Genomic DNA, 26076 nt, shown 5'->3' with positions numbered 1-26076 from the left:
TCCCTAATCCCGAAAGTAGGACAGGTGGAACTGCGGCAGTCAAGCTGATGTTACGTCAGCGATATGATTATCTGGAGTTGGCAAACGCTGCTCTGGTCTCCCCGATTCGGGAAGTGGTATCATCTTCCACCAGTCTGCCGGGACTTATGCACTACGCAGGCAAGCATTTGGTATTTTTCCGAGTCAGTCGCGCAGCAGCACTCAGAAATTTACTGAAATTTGCTGTTAGTAAAAACCATTAACGTATCCATTCAATGCTCTCCTGATGTTCCCACGAAACGCGAGTGGTGCTCTGCAGGCATTCGGTGTTATTGGCTGGAGATGACTAGGTCTCCGTGCGGTACAAGAAAACTACATATACAGAGACGCTAAATACATGGCATTCTGTCTTACACCGATATCCTGGTGACGCCAAATCGAAATCTGTCTTCTTCATGAAGGATGCGAATAGCCTGGATACAGCCGACGCTAGGGCTACTATCATGGCTGTTGGAGCACTAGGACCTGGTTTCTTTAAAAGACAATAAGTGTAACCAAGCTTTAACCACCTGGCACCTGTCCTTCGTCCTAGATTCTGTAAAGATTCGAAGCTAGATAATTGCGCAGGACGTGACATCTTAATTTTTAAGTGGAATTCCGTGGAAATAGAGGTAAAATAATGGTAGTCGTCCAGGTGTAACGCTCCTGCAGTACCTAGCTGTCATGCCAGCCGAAGGAAGCACGAGGGCTGGGATACTGCCCGGTTGTCCAAACGCAGAAAGTAGAAGTCGATATACAGAGGTCGGGTTTGAACAACGGACGTTTCACTAGCCACTGAGCCATCTCGCCCCCCTAAGTTGGGTATATGTTTTCAGGACAATGAAGACTAGTGAGTTACGGTAGCGAAAAATCAGTGTCAGCACTACCGTTGCTTTCTCTGGTGGTGAAAGTGAGTTTGGGAATCTTAATGAAAATTTCATCTTGTACTTGAAGCTAGCCTATGCTGAGGAGCTGAGAAACACTACAGCTGTTTCCTCCTTATGGGCAATCATCAGCAGTGCGCATTTTACGAGAGTTCTGAGAACCTCGAACCAGTGACTTCCTGACCAGTAGTTTGGACACCTAACCTTTCGGATACGAAAGGGAACTTAATGAAGGATTTCACTCATCTCTGGTGGTTTCTAACATGAGAGTTTTATAATACTACCTGCTATACCGGACGTGCATGATAAACCGTTCACCAAGTTTTTCCACACCGAAATGTTCGGTTGTTTAGACAGTTTATGAACATATCGTTTTTCCTATATATGATTTAGATAAATACAGTGTGCCCTACACATTACCCTGATCAATTGGAAGCATTTACAGAGGTTCCTGAATGTAAACACCATCCTTATTTCAAAGGCAAACAGCCCAACAAGTTTCCTCACGTCTTCTCAGCCTCGTTCTTAGCTTTTTATGGGTGCACTTGTGATCGCTATCGGAGAGGCGCCTCGATAGGACTGCAAGAGCTCTAAGGAGTGTTAAGATTTCCGGTGTCCTTTATGACCTCGAGTGACTACTCCACAAATATTGGCTCCTATGCAGATCGACCGTATAACTACTGGAGATGTCTCTTGGCATTGTGTTTGCCTTTAAGTCCATACTGTTCCTCGGAAGTATTCACGCGTTTGTCACAGTTCTCCGGATGTCCATTGGTCTGTGCTAGCGCCAATAGGTAAAGTCGCATGCAACCTCGCGAGCGAAAACATTGTGATTTGCATTCTGGACGGATCGGAAGGCTTGGGGGTACTAACTGACACGTCGATAAGTGCCACGTCTAAACTTGGTACTTCGTGGGAACCGACGATTGTCCGCTCAAAGCTGTGGTAGGTGCTCGGGGTTGCTACTTTACAGAGTACCGTTCTCATGTCGGCCGCCTGAGCCACTGTAGTCCAAATCAAACGTTTCAAATTAGATGTTCAAATCTAGTGTGACTGTTAGTGTCTGTACTGTGACCTCTTGAAGTAAGTTGTCCAGTTCTTGGAAGAGTTCGTCTCCTATTAACTCAGGGCTACGGACTGCAGGTGAATGTGCTGTAGTCACGAAGAGCAATATCTCCTAAGTTCTTCCACTTAAAATGAGCCATCTAGGCACACAGTCCGCTGTTCAGTAGAAACTGATCAAACACTGTTCATTCAGCTAACTTGCTTGATGCAATATTTACGCCAGCCTGTCTTCCTGTATTGGCATTCGAATTTCTTGGTAGTCGGGTTTTGTAACTTTTTGGGAAGGTTGTCCTGTAGTTGCAGCACGACTGTGTTTGGGTACTGCAGTATAGTTTCAGACAGCGAATATCGATGTAAAATATCGCAAGGATCACATTTAAACCTCCGACGCCGTAGGCGCTTCCACGCTCATCGTCCAGGGTTCTACGTCACCTGCGGGTTCCAGATGAGTGCCAGCTGGTGGCCACTACAGCTGTTCGAAGTATTCGGCCCAACGGTTGAGGCGTTCTTGTTCATTCGAGATGGTGACTCCCTTCCGATCCTTGATGGTCTCACTCACAGGTGGATTCCGAGGCCCGGTCGCACGGATCACCTGGAATAATCTTTGGGCATTACCTGCTTTTTGGGCCTGTTCCATTTTTTAGGCTTTCTCTTTCCACCACACTTCACGATCGGCTTGCGCGCTCACCTTCACTTGACGTCTGCTAGTTCGTCACATCAAGTTGTGTTCTGGGCCAGCTAGGATGTTTCTTCGAGATTTAAGCAGTGCCACCGTTCGGTCTGAGTGAGCCTGGTGATGCTGTGCCACAGGTAAAATTCCCAGCACTATGCAAAGAGGTGGAAATCTCGTCCCAGTATGAGTTCACATCTGATGGTGGAGCATTTGGAACAGACTTTGGAAGATGATTCTTGTAAGTTCGTCTGACATCCGGATCTGCCATTCTTTCAGTTGTGGATCGATCTGTCCACCCCTTACGCGGCCCTAGAAAACGTAGGGAGGAGCGACTCCGGACGACCGCGTCATCTGTAAGTGATGGGAGTGTGGTCGATTTGAGTGTGTGACCGGCATGCTGTTGGAGGAAACCATGTGGCCAGACGACTTCAGCTATTTCGGAAGTTAGTACTGCACGAGAACAACCTGTGATTAGCACACAGCCGAAGCAATCATTCCCCACTGTCCGTACATACCGAGTCCAATCCATGTCGACCCTCCTAATTGAGTCTCAGATACGCTATGTCCGCCCGCTTGTGCATTTACATCTCCGGTTAACACCACGATGCCTGAGCTTTTAGCGCACCGTAGCAGGGCATTTAGGGCGTCCGAAAGCCTGTCTTTGACGGCGTCGGAGCTACAGTCAGTTAGGGCGTAGGCAGACACGATAAACAGACATTTATCAACTTGCCGCTTGTGAGACTCCTTCACAGACGTTGCCAGACGAATCGCACAGAGGCGACTATCAACAGGTATCCAGTCAAGTAAGGATGCTTCCGCCAGGTGGCTTTGCTCGATACCAACCCCTGCACATCCGGCTTCAGCAGCCTCTGGATCACCAGAGTTGCACAGCAGGAAGCGAGTGGAGATTGACGGACCAGTTAGCTCAGTCACTGTGTTTGTATCTTGAATTCTCGTCTCTGAAACACAGTACACATCACTGCCAAGCGAGTCCAGTGTTAGAACAAGAGCAGCTTGTTGTCCTGCTTGCTTCAGTGTGCGGACATTGAACGCGGTCAGATAGACTGGGTGTCGAGGCTTGAAGATCGATTTCGAGATACCTGAGGATGTCGGCACCATGTGACGAGCAGATGTTGCACGCAAAACCGATACAAGGCGAACGGAGTCGTCAGTCCTAAGAGCTGGGCCTACAAGAGTTAATAATGGGGAGGGGAGAGGGGGAAGAAAAAGTATGTGGAGGAGAAAGAAGGAGGCGTCAGCAGTAGCCTGTTTTCGCTTACCCGTCCTGTTGTATGCAGCAAGTAAGGCGACCCGGCTGGTGGCACCACGTGACGGCCGTTGTAGCATGGGTTTATTTATATATGTGCAGTTCATGGTTGTACCTGGGATGGGATGCTGTCAGAGCGCCAACGCGTAGACAAGAGGACGATTAGGGTCTTCAACCAAAGCTTTTGGCTCAAAAGCCTAGCCGCAAGGCAGCGGTGTGTGGCGGAAATGCAAATGCGTTGCCATTTCTACGGAACAAGTCGCCACATGTTCCAACCTGAAGGACCAGGAGACTGTGTTCGTCAGAACTCTAGCCATCGACCAACCTGGTATGAAAGGCAGTGTTGCGGGGACACCCCCGGTATAGCTCAATGGGTCATTGGGGTGCGCAAACCGTCACACCACGATAAGGTCCAGTTTCTTCCTTCTCGTGCATCCGGATAAATATTGACTGACCATCATGCTACGAGTGATGGGTTGCAAGCACCCGTAATATTATGCGAAAGCATGCGATTGCGTAGACACGAAAATAAGGCGTTTGATTGTCACTACTCTGCTATCTCCATGAGCATATTTGTCATAGACTTTGCCGCTAATTCTTTTCTGGGTTTAGAAAGGTTGCAGTGCGATTTCATTTTTGCTCCCCTTTAAGATGCAAGCGTAAATGCTGAAACATGCTTTATGTATTCCTTCTGGATGGTTAAAATATCCGTTTATTATCACGGGCGACGGAATATCCCGCCGAAACGAAACCTCTTCATTTTATCCAGAGTAATTTTTGTGGCAAGGACTCGGGAGGTCTCACCTAATTAGATGAAATTTTAGGCCTGGGATGGGAACATGTGGAGTCTTCCTCCAATGGTGCGCAGTTGATCCCAGATTTATTCGTTTCGGTTTGGGGGACGATATAGTACCCTTTCGGTGCCTAGCTGCCATGTCACCAGAAGGGAGCACGAGGGCTGGGATACTGCCAAGTTGCCCTAGCCTAGACATGGGAAGTCGAGTGGCAGAAGTCGGGTTCGAACCACGGACCACCCGGTCAGTAAATTCGCGCTCTAACCATCCCGCCCCCAGAGGCTTCTAAGAGGACTTGGAAAATAATAAGGTGCCGGTAACGAGAAGATACCTTGTGGGGCGATGACATTCCTAACGAAAATTCACCTAGCCCGTTCACATTGCTCGAAGTCAGAATGGTTTGCAGCGTTTAGTTATACAGGATTTTGGAAGGAAGGATGTGGAACATCGAAATAATTTTCACTTCCACTGTCCGTTGAAACTGGTTTTTTCTCTTCCTCACAAATTTAATTCCCTCAGTTTTCTTTCTATATTCCTTAGTGTGACTGCGGTTTGTGTCCCTCGATTACCTACCTTGTGAAAGCCTTTGTACAACTGAGAAGTCACGAGATGCTCCAGAATACTTTACCTGATAATATGACCAAGTAGTCTGTCCAACAGTGCTTCATGATTCCTACTGCTTAGTGCTGTCGAATCCTAACCTAGCCCCTCAATGGGGCTCGTTCTCGGTTGCTTGCTGACTTTCAAATCAATCACGTACACTTCGAACTAAGTTAGTTTGGTGACTTATTGAGGCTTTTTACGCGTTCAGTCCCTCTTCTCCGCACTTTGAAAACCGCCGAATTCGGCTTTCCATTGACTGACCATCATGCTACGAGTGATGGGTTGCAAGCACCCGTAATATTATGCGAAAGCATGCGATTGCGTAGACACGAAAATAAGGCGTTTGATTGTCACTACTCTGCTATCTCCATGAGCATATTTGTCATAGACTTTGCCGCTAATTCTTTTCTGGGTTTAGAAAGGTTGCAGTGCGATTTCATTTTTGCTCCCCTTTAAGATGCAAGCGTAAATGCTGAAACATGCTTTATGTATTCCTTCTGGATGGTTAAAATATCCGTTTATTATCACGGGCGACGGAATATCCCGCCGAAACGAAACCTCTTCATTTTATCCAGAGTAATTTTTGTGGCAAGGACTCGGGAGGTCTCACCTAATTAGATGAAATTTTAGGCCTGGGATGGGAACATGTGGAGTCTTCCTCCAATGGTGCGCAGTTGATCCCAGATTTATTCGTTTCGGTTTGGGGGACGATATAGTACCCTTTCGGTGCCTAGCTGCCATGTCACCAGAAGGGAGCACGAGGGCTGGGATACTGCCAAGTTGCCCTAGCCTAGACATGGGAAGTCGAGTGGCAGAAGTCGGGTTCGAACCACGGACCACCCGGTCAGTAAATTCGCGCTCTAACCATCCCGCCCCCAGAGGCTTCTAAGAGGACTTGGAAAATAATAAGGTGCCGGTAACGAGAAGATACCTTGTGGGGCGATGACATTCCTAACGAAAATTCACCTAGCCCGTTCACATTGCTCGAAGTCAGAATGGTTTGCAGCGTTTAGTTATACAGGATTTTGGAAGGAAGGATGTGGAACATCGAAATAATTTTCACTTCCACTGTCCGTTGAAACTGGTTTTTTCTCTTCCTCACAAATTTAATTCCCTCAGTTTTCTTTCTATATTCCTTAGTGTGACTGCGGTTTGTGTCCCTCGATTACCTACCTTGTGAAAGCCTTTGTACAACTGAGAAGTCACGAGATGCTCCAGAATACTTTACCTGATAATATGACCAAGTAGTCTGTCCAACAGTGCTTCATGATTCCTACTGCTTAGTGCTGTCGAATCCTAACCTAGCCCCTCAATGGGGCTCGTTCTCGGTTGCTTGCTGACTTTCAAATCAATCACGTACACTTCGAACTAAGTTAGTTTGGTGACTTATTGAGGCTTTTTACGCGTTCAGTCCCTCTTCTCCGCACTTTGAAAACCGCCGAATTCGGCTTTCCAAAGAGAAAGGCTGTTTAACTCTCAACAAAACCTCATTCGATGCTGAAGAATATTGCGTTTAGTGTGTTGATTAAGGATGTTGCGATTGGTTTATTTTTGGAAATCAATTTTTCACACCAAAAACTAATCGTGGATCCATTACGGATAGGTCACCCTCTCCAAACGGTGTGACCATTGACCCCCATCTATTCAGTTCGTTGCAGGTTTATAGTTGTCCACTTGTGTATTACGGAGAATTGATACGCCAAATTTTGACTCTTTCATTTTAGAGATGCCTTTTTATCGTCTGACTTTGGTAAGCCAAAGCGTGGATTGCTAATCTTAGCAGCTAACATTACCTAATAATTGTTTGTAATTTGAAGGAATTCTATTAAGACGCTCCTGTACGTAGCGTTCAATTTTCCGTACAATCGACTGTTCTCGGCCCACTCTCTTCGAACATGCAGTTCTCACCACAAAGTGAAGTTTGACTGTAGCAAGTAATGCGGCCTGACTTCGTAATAACTAGGTCAATTTTCATGATCAACGCTCGAGCAGTTATTCTCGAATGGCTCAATGTTTGAGCCGTGGAAAGGTCATGTTGCGGCATTTCTTTGCAGTGGTCCACAGCGGTCCAGTGATTGTGCGGTTGCTCTGACCGGGAATGAAATCAACTACTGAATGATGAGCAATGATAATCGTTCACCCGTAACACCCTTTCGGGGCCTAGCTGTCATGCCACCCGAAGGGAGCTGAGAGCTGAGGTACTGCCAATTTGCTGAGGCCTAGACAGGAGCAGTCGAGATACAGGTTAGGGGTTCGAGCTACGTAATTTCGCGCCTTAACCACTGAGCTATTTTGAGGTCGACGGTTTATATGCAAAGGTAAAGGATGCACCTGCTGCGAAACTGGTGCACTTTAGATAGTTACTGCTTCAGTTTCGAACTTCTTATTATTACTGATCTCGTTGTGTGAGTTTTTGTCCAACAAAGGCCTTACCCATTCTAGAGGATCGGGTTCTCTGGGAGAGTCTGCTGGCGAAAACGATGGAGGTTGGTTGAACTCCACACCAGAACGAATAAGCTACAAACATTGCAAAACGGTCACTGAGCTACGTTTTCTGTTTCGAAAACTGCTTACGCACTTGTGAGACAGTTGTACTGTACACAAACTTTTAGGTGCTCTTTGTGGTAGACGAATTCTTCTATTTTCTGTGAATTTTAACTTTTTGTTGGCTCTATCCTGCCCCTCCAAAGGATGGCCTTGAAATCCAGTATTTTATTGTAGTTAGAGAACATGAATTCTCGGACGATTTTTCAGTGCTTTTGCGTTACAGAGCTCTTTTTCCAACCCAGGTGAATCCTTTGTGCTGATCTCGTGTTATTCCAATTGGAAGCATTTTTCGGTTCTCAGGTCTTTTCATTGCTTCGGCAAACCCAAGGTAGAGAAGGCGCATGATTTTTTAAGCACCTTTTCAGTAGTTACCCGAAGTAACTTGTAGATGGTGGATTCACTCGACATGTTCATAAATACTCGTAAAGCCGCTGTCCATTCTTGAAAATCTGCCGATAATTGGGGACTCGACACAATGAATTTCGCCCGTTACGAAGTCCTTCCTACTCGCCCCTTTCAGGGCGTATTCGTCATTCTGTTATAATGATTTATGAAGTCCAAGATACGGCAGTGAAGCATCGGTGTTGAACACTGTCATGCTGTCGATGATGATGATGATGATGAAGTCCAAGATCCTTTGAGGTTGGCGAAAACTCGAACCACGACCCTTTTCCAGCTCGCAGGGTGACTGCCGAACTTTCTGTTACCACCTACAATTGCTGAGCTGCTGTTCAGTATACTTCGAATGTCCGAGCATGGGGAGTCAGGAGCACCACAAGTTGGTATACTAATCTCCAAAAGGTCACTGGCAGCGGTAGATGCCTATCACCCTGAAAGATGCATTCGGGCGTACAGAGTACAGAATAAATGTCAATGGTGCAGAAGCATCACTTGTGTCAACTACTAATGAGATTCAGTAGAGTTCGGCCGGAGTAAAGTAGTATGTTAGTTGGTATATTACCAATATGTTTGGCACCTGATCGTGTGCGCCGTCATCATGGTAATGAAAGCCCCTTTCTTCTGTGCATGTAGTCCCGTTTCAACCGCCTACGTTGCCAAACTTCACATTGAGCATGCTGGCGGTATGGTAGTCTACGTCGATCTACGCAGTTCCCTAGGCAACATCAGTCCTTTGATGCAACCATGCGTGGTGCCTCCACTTGACGTCATTCACCTGTAGCACCCTAGCCGCCATGCCACTCGAAGAAAGCACGAGGACTGAGTTTCTACTAGGTTGTCCGAGCCTAGACAGGGGAAGTCGAGATGCAGAGGTCGAGTTCGACCCACGAACCTTCCGGTCAGTAAATTCGCGATCTAACTACTTCAGCCGTTTGGCCTCTGCACTTGACGGTGGCCTTAGATGCAATTTTGTTCACAACCAAGCCTTTGGCGGGATCTCCATCGTTGTTAGGAATTGAGTGATTTTATTGTAGGGCGGTGCTATTCGGTTAAGGATGCTCAGTAATCTTGCTGGACAGTGGAACTGATGTCTGGTGAGTTTGGGCATGTCTGTTTGCCGTTATCATACCTACATTCCTGGTTGGATCAATAGGCGCGTAGGTTACAGCCTCTACGCGTACGCTGATTCTGGCATATACGGCATGGAAGTTTTCAGGTGATTGATACTAGATAGCCAGACAATGGTTTTGTGCGGGAGTTGTTTGATTTCTTAGGTGGGTCTTGGGAGGCACTCAAGATTCCAATTCCCGGTTGAGTTCTAGTGTGAAACTGATTCGCCCGAAATTTACGACGTTTTATTTATTGGTTAATCTTGAGAAAAGTGGAACCAAAAGCTTTCACAGGTGATTACTGAACTCACTCCATCCTTTGGTAACTACCCCGCATCCACAAAAATGTGAAGCCATCAGCATCAATTATTCGTCCAGGTTTTTAGTTCTTACAAGCACTACTGTTTGTGCAACACTCCACATATTTCACAACCCGCATCAGATCCGACAATAGTGTTGCAAGTGAAGTTAACACAGTTTCAAAGACCAGGTTGTGCTACTTTTGGCATCATCGTGGCACATCATTTTCAAGAATTCCACGTTATCGGTGTCTTGGTCATTGATATTTCCAAACCACATCCACTATAAACACAGGCTTCAGCGAATTCACAACGAATTCATTGAAAGACGAGTGTTAGGCCACGTAGCGAGTACATCACTATAGGAATACAGCGAGACAAACTGCGTACTCCGTTCACGTGTTACTGAGCTACCATCTGACGAGAATATTTTAGTTTTTCATGCCGAACTGAGAATCTTAAGGCCAAGGTGCAGTGCATGTTGAATGGTACAAAGGCACAAAATCGATCACAACCTGCCGCTCTCCGAAGGGGTACGTATGACTCTGCGCTTAGCTAAAAGTGGCGCAGGTTACGACTTTGAACCGATACCAGTGGTGTTTGTGTTACTTTCGGTTCAGATTGTCTGACAGCTTCGGTCGCGTATATCCCAACGTCTTTGTGGTAGACTTGCAATAGTCCTCTTCTCTCTTCCATCCTGGTATTACCACTAGAGGTTTTCTCTGAAGAAATCGTCATTTTTGTGCGGCATTAAAGCCAATCTGTTCTAGACTGGTGTTATGGTCTTTGACAATCATGTTTACGCTGTTGAAATTAGTATTCGACTGTCGACAGGAAGACTAAATTATCTTCTAGTCTCCCTCGACTTCTAGTCATGCACAGCTTATTGATTGGTGGTAACCATAATTGCTACTGTCGATGTTATTCTCGCTCTTTCAGGGCATCAAGCCAGTCTATAGACGGTTCCGCACTACCAGTGAACCAAACATGGATCCTAATTCCACACCCAATGCGGCGTTCACACCTGAGGCGGAACACATTCGTCCAAAACAAGGTGGTCGTCGCCCTAGAGGTCCACGTCAGTCTTCCAATCGAGTGCTCTCCGCCGGAGAAGGAGAGGTGAGGTGTAAAGCTTATTTTTAAGAGCAACTTAGTTTCGTCAGCCACTGTATATTCCGCTATCGCCCCAAAATGGTATCCATTTTTATTCTGTTCATCTAAGTTTGACCGTGTTTTCTTCCAGTCTTCCAACTGCGAATAAAGGTGATCGCGTTTAGGTGGTCGGGGTGGGAGCTATTTTAATCGGTCAACGAGCCCTCGACATGTTGCGAAGTTTCGGACTCAATCGACGTGGTCCATCCTCAAGCAGCGTTCTTTTTCGTCTATAGCGTAGATGCCTGTTAACAGTACTTGTCTCTTCACAATGACAATTCTATTCACCAGCAAAGCGATTGGCGGCTGCACTCTGCTCTTTGCTGCTAGATCACATACATGTATGTACATACATGTGCGAACCTGGTCAGGGAAAATACTGTGTCAATCTCCTTTCGGTAAGCGTGGGGTTGAATTCATATACAGGTTTTCGTCACCTATTTTCCAGGTTCTACTGAACAAGTGATCCTGGGGCCGTGTTAGGGCTACGGTGCATCATCACCGATCCTCAGCAGAGAAATTGAACGTAGTATTATTATCAGTTACAGATCAATACACGCTCCACCGAGGTTCTACCCACTAATATTTCGCTGATCAGTGATGTTGGAGTCTGGTTAAAGAGCTCTACATGTTGTAGACGTTGGGTATTCTTGGAGCACGAACCGGCAATCGCATAGTGTTTACACCTGGAATGTCAGGGAGTAAGTCTGCAGTGAAGGTTATGGGTAGCCATTTTTACCATTGTATGTCTCCCATCTTCGGTTCCCCGTCCTCGCGGCTTTTTCAAGAGAATTATGTGCTTGAAAGGGCGAAGTCAATAAAACTGCGATTATATTCCCAACAGTTCATTCCGCCGGCCTAATACATGTGACAGCAATACTCCAATGGCCGTAGGAGTTCAAAATACAAAGGTATGGCAATTTGCTGTTTCATGTTCACTGCAGAACGCCCGTCAGTACATTAAATTGGATTGACTTATATCAGTTGAGCTGCCCTCTTTGTTTCGTCCACTCGTGATATCTGTTTCGGGTGGTATGGCAGCGAGATACCGAAAGGGTGTAGCAGGTGGTAGCTTATTAGTTATTTATTGGACATTCTAGCAACTGAAGCTAGCAGAAACTCGTCGGAAATTCAAGACTAAAGTCTTTTGAAACAGCATCTCCGAGGTGAATGATTCTCGTTGGCCTAAGTGTCAGTCGCTGTCTTCATTTTGAAGCTTTTTGCAACTTTTTATGGGTCCTAACTCAGTGCGACCTACATTGAAGGACCACTGGTTAAGGACTGGGTGTCAACGTCATTCTGATCACAAGTGATTTTTTGTGTCATCTCTTTCTGTAATGTCATTCCGAAAAAAAGCAACGTCGTTTCACCCCCGACGCTGTTCCCACTTTGCGGTTTGAACGGCATACGTATTACTCAGGAGCGAAGCGATACAAGCATTTCCATATCTTATGTGTCAGGGGGGCGGTTCTGCATTTCGATGCACTGCTTTCTCGTTACAGTGTCCAACTGTATTCGACCATCTACACAGATTGTGACCAGACGTTTTTTATTGTATTGGCATCCTACTGTAAACAACAGAGGATATAAAACACTAGAAACTTCACTACCTGAAACAAGAGTCTTTTGTGGTAAGATGGGACTGTCTGTCCGGCAGGGAAGCATCGGTGTTGAACACTGATGTCTTGCCGTCGATGGTGATGATGGTGACTCCGAAAAATGTGTTGAAGCTTACGTAAACGTATCTCAAATTGCTCACAGGTCACGTAATCTCTATTGATCAAAGTTTTGTGAACCAGGGACCGTGGATAGCTAGGCTGGATGCTCTAAAAAGTCTCGGTTCGACAAAATCCAACGGTACAGAAAAACATGGAAATAAGTGAGCCGTAGTTCCGAAGGTAACCACAAACCTTGTTTTTGCAAACCACTCATGAGTAGTCAAATTATTTTTCGTTTCTATGGTGACCACCTGGCGTTCCGATCCAGTTCAAGTCTCACTCGTGAAATTTTCACCACATTGTTTCCATGGACGAAAGATACCTGATCTTTCACGGGCGTTCAGCTTTGTAGCGTATCTGACAAATTTCTTCTGGTCGACAACAACAGGATATAGGTGTATCCTGATTCCATGTTGTGTTAGTTGCACGTGTTGTTTTACGTCCTTCTTGTGTTGATCTTGATACTGGAACTCCACACTTAATATTTAGAGCTGAGCGGTACAGATCATACGCGACCTTATGAAAGTACATGAAATCACAATGGGGAAGTCAGACTGTGCTGTCAGAGATTCCCTGCAAAGAATTGGAATGGAAAAACTATAATGAAATGTCGCAATACGTTTGATAAGTTTTGTTCATTGAGCTGTCCTTCAGCGCGAATTGTCTTCCTATATGTACTCGGGAGAAAGAGTGAGAGCTGGTTTACTTGGAAGACCAATCCGTCTGTCTCATGCAGGTTGTGGATCGATTTACCGGGGTTCTCATCCAGGGAGGCGGCGGTTGCCTGGCTAATCTTCATTTCTACAGATTTTATTTACAACGTTTCTTCTTTACGGAGATGTCTGGGCGTCGTGGGCTGAGACCCTTTGTGAACCTCACTGCGATGCGCCAACCGTATTTTGTGGGATTCACAACCTAAGTGCAGAGAAAATCACATCGGTCCCACTCGGGACAGTACGTTCGAGAGTAACTGCTTTCATTTCTGCTCGGTACGTCGTACCTTGCCCCATGCGATCTTTTTGCCAACAAGGGCATGGAGCAGAAAACAGATTTCTTTGTTTCCATACGTAGTACATGCCACAATTAGTATGGCCCAGCAGGCCTTACACTCTGTCTGCGTACACTTATCTCCTACGTTACGTGGTTCTCACCACTTGTTCGTGGGCATTTTTTCAGCCAGATAACGTCTGCTTTGCCACAAAGATATTACGGAGACTTTAGGGTCTTCGTTTTGGAAAGGCAAAGTTTCGCAGCAGTAAAATAAACTAGCACTCAGCGTTCTGTAGCTGAAGAATCCACCGCCTATTCGCAGCGAATGTTTTTTTCTGATTATTCAAACCACAATATTGACGGAACCAGAAATGAAACCATTGGAATCATTTGCATTTAAAAGAGCAGAACCTGTGTTTAGTCAAGCAATACTGATTTGATCATTCTGGTGGTTACTGAGCTCGAACTGGTGAACTAATAGTAAAACTGTATTTATTATGTTTGTTTCAAATGCCTGAGAAAGTTTTCTTGTACGAGAATTAGAGTTTTCAGTAAGCTTGTTCACCTACATGTCGAAAATGGTCGATATCCGTGCTGTATCCTGGGAGAAGTATGCATGACGCAAGTGTTGTGAGCAACCGACTGTAGAACAGATTACGAGCCTGTTTGAACAAAGTCCGAAATCCGATTTATCGAACCACACTGCACCAGTTGCATTAAAGAGTGCATAAAAATTGATGTGAACCATCTCAAAGATCCCAAAATCAGGTGACTTATCATTTTCAACCGGCCTCCGGGTCGACAACCCTCAATTCATGTTGCCTGCTGTTAGAAGCGTGGTACAGTTGGAATCACTAAATGATAACTACTGCAGTCAACCGGATCGGAGAACTACATCCGAGACTCCCTGATTCTTTTTTGACGGAACAAACAGGATAAGGAACAGCTGGTGGCTAGAAAAAAAACTGCGTTTGGCAAATCCCTGTGAACCCGAACAGTGAAGTTGTGATAGCAGCTAAAGGATGCTCGAAATGACCTGACTCGGCATTTCACTCGCACCAAGGACGAATAATAGATGAAGCAGAATGAGCAAGCTGATCGAGGAATTAGTTGCCAGGTGGATTTCACGCTCATGCCCACCCGACTAAGCTTACTGGTTGGTGTTTTTGTACTTCGTTGCCGCGTCATACACTGTCCACCTCCCGGTGGCTTCCATCCAGCACAGGGCTGGAAGAAAAGAGCTCTGAGGCAGACGGTATTCTGGCATGCGAAGTACATGTTCCAGGCAGCACAACCTATGGAGCGTGAGTAATTCGTCTATCGAGGGAGAGTTTCTTCTTCCTAAAACCATCTAGCGTAACTCAGTATTACTGATCCGATGTTCGGACCAAACCTGGCCGATGCTGCGGAGACACCGATGATCAAACGCTGACATCTTCCTTATGTCCTGTGCACGTAGGGGCCACGTCTCTGATCCATAAGGCAGTATGGATCGCACCACCACAGCGTAAACTCTCCCCTTGACAGACAAACTCACGTCACGTTAGCCCCATAGGTTTCGGAGGTTGGCAAAAGCTACCCTGGCCTTTCCGATTCGAGAAATAATCTCATCTCCAGCTAGTCAACCGGAACTTATGCTGCTACCCAGGTAAACAAACTTATCTACTACGTCGGTTGGCTCACCCGCAAGCATTAGGTGTGGGTTTGATCCCACCCAGTCTTGTAGCAGCATTTTACGCTTGGCAGGTGTGAAGCGCATGCCAAACCATGCGGCAGAGTTATTTAGGTTGTTTAAAATTGTTCGCATTTGGGGAGGATCTGAACCAAGGGGAGCAATATCGTCTGCATACTCAACGTCTGTGAGGGAACGTCCCGGGAGCATTTCGACTCCCGAGGTTTCAGAGGCAGGCAGCGAAATTTCAAGCAGCATATAAATAACAAAGTGGAAAGGGGAAAGAGCACAGCCTTGTCTTACACCACTGGATATGATGAACTTAGGCGAGAGCTTCCCGTATACTCGTACGCGCTCACAGGAGTTCGCATAGAGTGTCCTCATAAGGGAGAGAAATTTGAAAGGGACACCTTTGATCGCCAGGTACTGTCAAAGTTGCTGATGATCGACAGAATCAAAAGCAGCTTTCGAATCCAGAAAAACGACTAACGCGGGATGTCTGAAAGAGTGGCGCTGTTCAAGAATTTGTCTCAAGGTAGAGGTATGGTCGATCAATCCTCGACCAGGGGGAAACCCAGCTTGGTTCTCACGAGTCTGTCCCCCCATAATCCATCAACCTGCGCTAAATAATGCCAGAGAGCACTTTAGATGCGACGGATAACAGGCGGATACCACGATGGTTTTGACGTGACGTTCTTGCTGCTTTTTTGAAAACTGGGACGGCGGTCGAGGAGCTCTATTCGGCTGATATTCTGTTTTCGTCCCAAATCTTCTGCACTATGGTTCTCAGACTGTTCACCAGGACATCCACATCTTCGAAGAACGCGGGGTTTAAACCATCCGGGCCAGGTGCCTTGTCGCACTTCAGGATTAAAATCTCATGCTGGATTTCGGTTGCTGATGGTGGGTTGGTGTCAATGTTCCATTCAGGCCCACATGGTTCTTCCAGTAGTTGTGTTGAAGGAGGCCAGGTGAACTGTTCTTGGAAGTGCTCAGCCCACCGCTCAAGATGGCGACGGGGCGAGTGAATTGCTGTTCCGTCTTTTTCGCATACTGTGTCACTGACACTTGCCTTCTTTTGACCCTTTGATCGGATCATTTGAAACAGGGTGCTGCTGCTGGTTGCAGTGAAGGCCTTCTCTATCTCCCGGACCTTCGAAATCCACCAGCATTCTCTATCATTCTTTAAGCTCCTGATTATCTGGTTTTTGAGAGGTCTGCATGCGCCGTCATATTAGCTAGTTGATGGTATCGCCTTTCTGGCAGCAATAAGATCTGCTCATCTCGAAGCTATCCGGTGTTCGTTGAGTCGAGTCAGATAGGTTGGACAAACAATTCTGAAAGCTGAGAGCATCGCTTCTTTAACTCGCCTCCATTCATCCTGCAAACACTTCGTCGTCCACATGACTGTGCTTTCTAGCCAGATCAGCTCCATACTCCTCAGCTACTGAAGCTTGTCGAAGTTGATGAACGGAGCTGTGAACAGCAAGTGGAGTAAAGAAACGGTTCTGTCCAATCGTTATTTCTACACATTGTGCTTATAACATTCCTTCCTTACGGAGATGTCTGGGCTTCGTGGCCCGAGACCTTTTGTGAACCTCACTGAGATCCGCGAGCCATATCTTGTAGGATTCGCAACCTATGTGCAGAGAGAATCACATTGATCCCACTCAGGACAGTGCGCATGAGCGTAACTGCTTTCATTTCTGATCGCTATATCGTACCTTGCTTCCTGCGATCCTTTTGTCAACAAGGGTATGGAACAGAAAACAGATCGAGGAATAAGTTGCCAGGCGGATTTTACGCTTACCTTAAGGTCATCTATGGTCCGAGCATCAAACGAACCCAACCCAATTTCTCCGGACGTTCCGCAGTGCGTTGCTGTTACCCAACTGACCAATGGCTAGCTCGCTTTATGGGTGTGACTTGAATGCACCTCCTGAATGGTACTAACCACAAGACGTTTACTTTCACGCAATGTTGGACTCAACCTAAATTGACAGTTATGAGCCACAAGTTGAACTTGTCGATGGCTTGAGGCTTATCCCCTCCTGTTCACCCTCCGGGTTCAGAGCGCTTATGTAGATACGCATCCGACTCAGTGCAAGTCGTATATGACAGTACCCATCGTGGCTGGGTGTCCATCGGCGTGGTTGGACGTAATAGGCCAATCCGGAATTCCGCAGTGTAGGGATGACCATCGTTGCTGTTACCCAACTGACCAATGGCTAGCTCGCTTTATGGGTGTGACTTGAATGCACCTCCTGAATGGTACTAACCACAAGACGTTTACTTTCACGCAATGTTGGACTCAACCTAAATTGACAGTTATGAGCCACAAGTTGAACTTGTCGATGGCTTGAGGCTTATCCCCTCCTGTTCACCCTCCGGGTTCAGAGCGCTTATGTAGATACGCATCCGACTCAGTGCAAGTCGTATATGACAGTACCCATCGTGGCTGGGTGTCCATCGGCGTGGTTGGACGTAATAGGCCAATCCGGAAACGGGTGCCAGTCCACAATTGTAATAACGTGTGAACCCACTATTAGTGCTATAATAATACGAACCCTATGAAATTCCTATCCGTGCCAAAAGACGCGATCTAGGCCCGAATCGCTACTGTTCAAGCAGGGCAACGCGTATGCACATTCTGTGTTTTTGTTTCATCTGCAGCCTAACTCCTTGCTGATCTGATTTAGTTAGAGCTACATTTTTTAAAAACCAATTCGTGCTTCCAGCGGCATCAGTGGTTTCCAGCGTCCAACGCATAGTGAAGCTGATGAACCATCCCACAGTTTGTTGTTATATCTTCAAAAAAAGACAACTTAGACACAAACGAATTAGCGTCTTATGGTTCTGTACGTTCTAATGGGTCAAACCAGATGTACCGTCCCGTCCGCGGAAGCTGAGGAATCGCCGGGAGTTTATGGGCGTTAGCGTTCAACCAAGAAACAGTGAACTCGATTGCCATGCTTTTATCTTACTTCCGGAGATGAAGCAACCACGTATCATCGGAGCATCCTGATTGTGCGGCTTGTTGGCCAAGTAGCCTAAGGTTCGTACATTAAAGGCTGTATTAAAAACGGTGACGAGGTCTAAGAAGGGAACGTGAAGTGACAGTCACATTCTTGAATACCAGACTGACGTATTCGTAACCGGGATCTACAATGAAGTGATCGCTAAATAGGACAGTGCGGTACATAGATGATACTGTTGAAGTCTTCTGTTTGGGACGACTTGCTCTGCTGCATGCAACAAGTGAGGAGAACTGATTGATGACACTACGTGACATCCAATGTGGCATGAAGTTGCGACCCGAAAGCCCGACCACAAGGCGCCAGTGGTAGCCGTAGGATTTCCAGGGAAAGCGAACATGTCGTCACACTTCTTACGATACCTTACCTATAGGGTATGACTCCTAACCATCGATAAACATGACAAGGATATTATACAACCCTCAGTACCGCCCAGTGAGTCATAGAAGTACGCCGATGGTGACCTCACGGTGCAGTGGCGGTGGTGGTCCTCCAGGGAGTTCAAACCAGTGTTCTTTGTTAATCATCATGTAGTTATCCATTGTCCACAAGCAGCTTAGACTTTTTTAATGGTTGTAGAATGTCACCACAATAAATGCATATTTCCCCGACAGGTTCTGTTTCCTCCAAGTTGTTTATGTCGGTTCCTTGATGGGCACAATCAATTCCGATCATAGTTGACCCTATTTTTGTCAAAAGAGCTTGGGCGTCGTTTGTTAGTTTGAGGATTTCTGAAATCGAAACAACCACGTTGGCCGTGGTGTTCCGCTGTGATATTTTTCCATGTGTTTCACAACCAACAGGGCAAACAAAATGCCATTGTTTATTTCGACGTTCACAACTTCTGAATTTGCTTTGAGAACTTCGACTACTGCTGGCGGGATGGGGTGGTCTTGACAGAAGTGACCCTTTCGGTTCTTGGCTCCGATTTTTCTCCTGAGATGTTAGTTTATTCCGATTCCCGATCGATGGACAGTTGTCACCATCACTGTTGGCTTGCTTTCGGTTGACATTTTTTCTCTTACCCTTGTTCTGCATTTGTATTCTCTTCTGTAGCATCCCGACAATGGAAAACATGAAGGACCCAACGGCACCACACCGAATCAACTGAACGAACATACGGCTGTCGATGGCCATTCTCCAAATCACACCGTTCCGCGCCAACGTCGTCGACCTCAACGACGTACTCCGAGACATCGAAGTGCACCAACTGCCGATACAGGAGACAACATGGATGACGATCAAAACGGTTTAGAGCACGATGCACACACGCCAGTCGCGAGATACGACGGCAGAGGACACCCTCGACCGTTCAGACGCCCATTCCGCCAACGTGGCGGTTTCCGCTATATGAACGGCTATGCTTACGGGCAAAATTACATGGTTCACCCTGTTGGCCCGCCGCCATATCAGAACCGGTTCAGACCAATGGGAGGATACAGAGATGGATTCGATCAGGGTCCAAGGAGAAGTGAGTCACGGGTATACAACAGCTTTTAGATCACCTTCAGTGACGCCTATATTGACTTTGAGCTTTATAGTACTTACCACTTCCCAGTAAAATTCACTACAAATAGGCTAAGGACAATTGGGCCATTGTTATACTATCCTTGCAGCTATAACTTCAAAGTGTTGTTTTGAAATTGCCCGGGTTCATTCCGCTTCGTGTGCCGGATCGTTTAAGAAACTACCGCGAGGACACCACGCTCGTGGAATATTATTGCTAAAGCCATGCCACCCGAAGGAAGCACGAGGGCTGAGATATTGCCGGGTTGCCTAAGCAGAGACAAGGGCTGCCAAGCTGTAGTGGTTGGGTGTTTAACCACGAACCTTCCGGTCGGCAAATTCGTGTCTTAACTAAGCTAACTCGAGCTCACGACTATATTCGGTTGTCGCCGCATACACTTTATATATATATATATAACGTTATGCACCTTTGGTGGTTGTTTTGTCGGGAACCATAGCTTGGACACTTCGGACCGAGAACTAAGCTGAGAAAATACTGCCCTTACATACTTAGTGGTTAAGACGCGAACTTACTGAACGGAAGGTCCGTTGTTCGAACTCAACTCGGCATCTTGACCGCTTCTTTCTAGACTTGGGTAGCCCGACGGTATCTCAGCTCTCGCGCTTTCTTCAGATGACATGGATGTTACAGCTGAACTGTTATATTATTTGTTTTTTGTTGACATAATCACTGTTCTTCCACATCCTATGTGCGTAATATTTGTGGACTCTTCGAAGCTTTGGTTCCCTACATGCTGTCCCACTCACCAACGACTGGTTTGGTCGAGATTCCAGCCCACTGAATTTCGCCTACCAATTTTTAATAGCCTATACCGTCCTTCAACATCGCACTGATAACTTGTTTTTCGTTTAAAGGTCACGTGACATGAGACATGCACATGGGGATTCACCATATTCTCCTCGATGGTATTACGCAAGTTGACGTACTTACTTTCTGTTGATATATCGATTCCCGTAGCTTAGTGGTCAGACTGTTGCACTGATGGACTTAGCACAGACTAGAAACGGGAACTAGCGTGACGCAAGGCACATAGATAGATACATGAAAGTTCCGTTCGTAACGGATCGACTGATCTCTCTGTCTTCCTGGTGTTATCTGCATGAGAGAACCCCACTAATTGAGTTGGAGTTTTATCAGACATTTCAACGGCTGACGATGTCAAAAGGAGTTAGCTGATTGGCTCGGTCAGTAATCACTCGTCCAATGCAAGGGGCGGGTAAAAATCTTTCACAAGTCATTGAACCTTGAAGCTGATCGATAACGTAGTGCTACACCACTCAACACAGTTTTTTAAGTCTAAAGGAGATTTTTCGGTTTTCTGGATTGTTAGCCATTGTATTTTCACCTAGGTGACTGGGTGATCCAAGTAGTATCCCAGTGCACTGACCAAATTTTTCCGGAACAATTGATTTAACTGGGTTTCAATTCAGGCGCGGGTGTTTATACCGTATAACAACGGATTTAGCCGCCAGCCTCCGAATTTTGGTTGCATTATTTTTTATCGTGGTCGAAAAATTAAAGAAAAAGTGTTTTCAGTTGAATTCCATATTCTGTATCACAAATTGATAGCATGATCGTTCATTTTTGGTGCCTAGCTGCCGTACTACCCGGAGAAAGGTCACGATACTGCCAGGTTGTCCAAGCCTGGATAGGGATAGGTAGATAGTCAAGACAGATAGATAGATAGACAGTCAAGCTGCGGTGTTGGGTTGGAACCATGCACCTTCCTTGAGCTTCCTTGTCCCCCTCTCTAGCTTGGACCGATGCGGTCAGTGATGGGACTGATGAGCGTACAAATCCCACCAGTCTAGTAACTGCCTACAAGTAATAAGGACTGCAAACATATTCTCAATTTGAAGATGGTTTTCATGTCAGCATGACCTCCTCGCAACTTGGGAGGCAACGGTCCGTCTTTCCACCCATGACGATGATTGAAGGGCCTCACCAGGACGAGTTCATTGTCCCCTGAAGATGGTTCGCACATTTGAGATCTTAAGCAAACATTTGTTGAATGTTATCTTCCTTCATTGACTGTTCTGATCTGGTGCCGCATATCCATGCTGTATTTTTTCTTTTTCAGGAGGATTTGGTGGTGGCTATCCTCGGGGACCTCGACGAAGACCTCCCACAACTGGAGACCATGCACCACGCTTAAACGGACAAATCGGTGTGGACAAAGAACAACTTGCTGCATCCGCTGATGTTGTACCAGGTGAAAGCAATGTTCCCGAGGATGCAGTCGCGGTCAATGTCACCGTGTCTGCACAGAACCTAGTCATACAGGCCCAGGTAGTACCGGACTCAATGAATACACCCCAAGAACAACCATCTGAATCCACCGAATTGGCTGATATGGTAACGACCACTGGCGATGCTCCGAGGGAACAAAACCCAGCCACTATCGAGAGACCTGTGACCGAGGCTGCAGTTGATCCGAAGGCTGAGCTGAACACAGCAAACATGCTACAAAATACTGCTGATACAGACGCCTACCATCCAGAGACCGGGTCAGAATCCAAAGATGAACCAGAACCTGACCCGACTGTGGAAGACGTCATTGAAGGCGTTCAACAGATAGCATTACATGATGGGAAACTGGTGTCCACTACAGCCGCGGGCGCTCTCGATGCACCGGTCAAGCAGGAGGCCGAATAGCCTCTCCAATGTGACTGCCTCGATTGTTATGAAATGCGTTTATTGCAGGTTTACTTCTGTTTTCGAACTTGTTTGGCCTCTGGTCGTCCTGTTCCCATTTGAGCCACTTCTTACTAGATTTTTTCCATACAGCCAAATCCATCTCCATAAGCACCTGATTACTGCCACCACTTTCACCAGCATCGATTCTTACGTGTGTTTGCCTTTGCATTTGCTTGCCAAACAACCCAATTCGAACTAAATGTGTGGACGTATATAATTTCACACACACGCAAAAAGCCACGTGTTTTTCCATTCGCCTCCGGGAAGTGGATTTTGCTGGCTATTCCTCCTCTCAGGCGTTTTTGTCTGCTGCTGCCGCTGCTTGTCTACTTGGTGGCGGTTGGGGGTGACTAGTGTGGCGCCAGTTTGCTCCTCTCCTCCAGCCTTGTAGTTTTTACTACAAACCACCCCATTCTGTAGTTTTTCTACTCTCAGTTACCCTTTTCTATGCATTTTTCACCCCCGAATCCCGCTGTTCTGCGATCCAGTTTCAGATCGGCCCAGATTCGCTCTATTCCTTCAAGCTTAACGTACATTCATCCGCCTTTTTCCTGTATCAGTGTACAAACGACTTTCACCAACTGCATCACCAATGTTCTGTCCTGTTAGTGAGTGGTCATATGCAGATTGCCGGGCTGCTCACCCCTGATCAGTCAGAAGTCAGCCCCTCAATAATCCAACGTTCTCAGGAGCTAGGGTAGCACCTATGCCTCCTCTCTATCTTGGTAAAATAGGTCAGAACAGCCAGCTAAATATTAGCGTCTGTGTTATTCTTTCCGGGCTCATGCTAACGAAGTGCAAAAGGATGACAGTAGTGTTAAACAAAACGCGGAGAGCATGCGGATCAGCACCATAAATCAAGACTTCCGTGCCGCGGCATTCTTGTTGCCTTGAAGTTATTCTTCGAAATTTAGCCAATTGGTGACATCTGAATGAAAGTGCTTCCTTGATGTGTATACGGAACCAATTTTTAAAGATGATTGTCGGCCGTTGGTTGGGTTGACCTGCACTGAACTTCCACCTGTTCATTTAATGTGGGGGAATGTAAATAAATTCGACCTTCAAGTGACTGAATGCAATCATCAACTTTGATATCGATTGTTGGGGATCCGAAGTGAAATTAGGGCTCGGAAAGTCGTTGGAATATCCTTGATGGTTTTTCGTGTCAGTTAGCATCCCCTTTTTCCATGGTTTGCCCAGGAGGAGAATGCAATGAAGCAGCCAGAGTGAAAAATGAGACGAATTCAACAGTTGGATGGTTTGAACTTTTCCCAACTGTTCGCCAAAGCAGTTCACACAGAGACGGGTATTCTGATACCGCCACAGCTCGGCGATCAGGTTCCTAAATTGTGAGGGCGGTTTGTCTCGGTCACCACAGACCCTGATCTGTGACAGCTCATTTGTGTGTCCAGTGAAGGTCAGTTTCACTTTCATTATGAAAACCAGTTGACTGTTTAAGTGTATTGTTATGGGTTATGGTTTTTCCACACCGTATTATGTACCACGGCTGCTGTCAGGACACCGCGGACGATGTACGGTGCCCCTCGGGATCGTATTACTAGAACGCTTCGAAAGGGTGCCATCTTAGAATCCCTTTTTTCAAGGGAATGAGATCACGTTTAGGTATAAACCATTGGTAAGTTCTTATTGAAGCGGGCACTTGCGTGCCCGACAATCAAATATGAAATGTACCTAGTTCACAAAGTGACTGCGAGCAATTTTTAATATTACAAAGACGGTCGCAGGACGGTCGGAACCTCTGCCTAACGAAGCTAAATCTCCCTCTCCTTATGCGTTCTGTATGGTTTTGCCCCAGTTCTGTGGTGAGAACCTCTCTAACGAGTGCAGTAAAATTTGACCAATCAGTTGCTTGCCGTCTGCTCAACATCGTATACCCGGTCACGGCTTGCGGCAAGTACGGTTCTTTATAATGCAACAAGATGACTCATCGGTTCCTTAGACTACTTCACGCTGGTTAAATGCTGTCGGCTGACTGACGCTTTTCTCGGACACCTTTCAATGGTTGAGAAATTCATTCGCTGGTAGAGTTGAAGTACTGAACTTAGGTGACTTCATCTCGGAGGCAGTTTTCGCGATGTCAGTCTTGGGTTCGCCCGAGCGTATGATATACGGGCTCTAGAAGACTTTCACCATTGGTTTCGAATTTGGTTATGCTCTGACATTCACTTAGGTTTTTACAGCCGTTATCTGTTCGATGCTTCTGTTGCCACACCTAACTTTGTATTGAAAAACGTTACTTCGTTCACATACGGGTTTCTATTTATGTTAGGTTTGGACAACCTCAAAGTGCAGAAGATTCATGTTATTCTTTGGCTGAAATAATCATGTATAACAGCGAAATAGTCTCGGAGAGGTTTGGCAAACAATTGGTGGATTTATTGCTGGGCAACGTTTCGCTTCTGACACAAAAGCTTCGTCAGGTCGTGACTAGGTTCCGAGGTCCATCCACTAGGGGATGGATGCCGGACGAGTATTCTGCAGTACAGTTGAATGAATTACTAAGGTGCGCAAACCGCAACACGCTGGGGTCCAGCTTCTTCGGGACGCATATTTCTGGCAAAGCCTAATACGAGCCGGTTCTGGCACATTCGCCACTCATTTAAGCACCTGGTCAGGTTGGGTGCCTAAGAATCTGAACGAATTGGTGGAAGTGGGTAACAATGTGCAAGTTCTTCGACAACCTTATCGATGTGTTGGACTGCATCATAGCGATGGAATTGACATTTTCCATTATTCCATTATTACTCTACTCCGTCCTGATATTTTACGATGATGATTTTAGGATAGCTGACGGCTTTGACTTTCGATTAGCCATGATGAGGACTTTTCGTCCGATACTTGAAGAACCGCTTTTCCAGGAAAGTCCTAAACTCGGTGCTCATGATTTGGGATCCATGGGGACTACCGTACCTTGCAAATGAGAACTCAGGCGGTTTACTATTGATGTAGCGGTGATGCTGCTTCGTTAGCCAACGTGCTGAACCACATTGCGGTGCCGGTGAGTTAAGACAGACAGGGCCAAACTCCTTGTTCGGTTTCCACGTACTTTCTGCAACGGAACACTATCGAACCGGCACATCTGAGCAGTTTTAACCAATATACTCGTGGGGATAATATGTGAGGACTGTGGTAAGTGCTGTAAATCGAGGCTTGGCTCGTTAGCCCACCGTCGAGTTCACCTCCAAACATTGTCGTCCAATCGGCCTGTGTCGACTGTCTCCGCCTGTTTCTGACACGCCTTACCCAGCATTATGCAGACAACCTGGGCGAGTTAAGGTTTTCGGTCCTCGCCGGTTCCAACAGGAGTCAGTCGCTAGTGCGCTTGGCTGACAAGTTACATCCGTATAGTGGCACGCGCACCAAGCCGCTTGCGAGAATGTAAAAGTAGTTTTCTGGTCATTCAGCTACGTGTGTTTAACTGACAACCCTAGATGGATGAGTCAACACCTAATAGCTCCGACTAAACCATCGGTTAAACAGCTCCACTTCTGTCCGATTCTGACGACTATGGAGTCTGGTCCGAACAAACGGTAGATTGCAGCGAGCCCTTGGAATCCAGTTCTGACAGCTCAGTCGATAATTTTGACCTAGCCTTTGCGCGGTGA

The 26076-nt window shown here is 46.4% G+C and overlaps 1 protein-coding gene across 1 annotated transcript in view; it reads left to right on the top strand.

The window, feature by feature from the left end:
• Positions 1–23040, top strand: part of T265_02298 (hypothetical protein) — a gene marked incomplete at both ends in the record, with an annotated part of 30892 nt that extends 7852 nt beyond the window's left edge. Inside the window, 3 exons of the mRNA XM_009166502.1 lie at positions 10598–10777; positions 19282–19696; positions 21834–23040. Coding sequence (XP_009164766.1) covers positions 10598–10777; positions 19282–19696; positions 21834–22408 — 1170 coding nt within the window. The remainder of the gene's footprint in view (positions 1–10597; positions 10778–19281; positions 19697–21833) is intronic.
• Positions 23041–26076: the final 3036 nt, after the last annotated feature.

The sequence above is a fragment of the Opisthorchis viverrini genome (assembly GCF_000715545.1).
Source record: "Opisthorchis viverrini unplaced genomic scaffold opera_v5_26, whole genome shotgun sequence".
Classification (NCBI taxonomy): domain Eukaryota; kingdom Metazoa; phylum Platyhelminthes; class Trematoda; order Opisthorchiida; family Opisthorchiidae; genus Opisthorchis; species Opisthorchis viverrini.
This window is presented reverse-complemented; position numbering and strand designations above follow the sequence as displayed.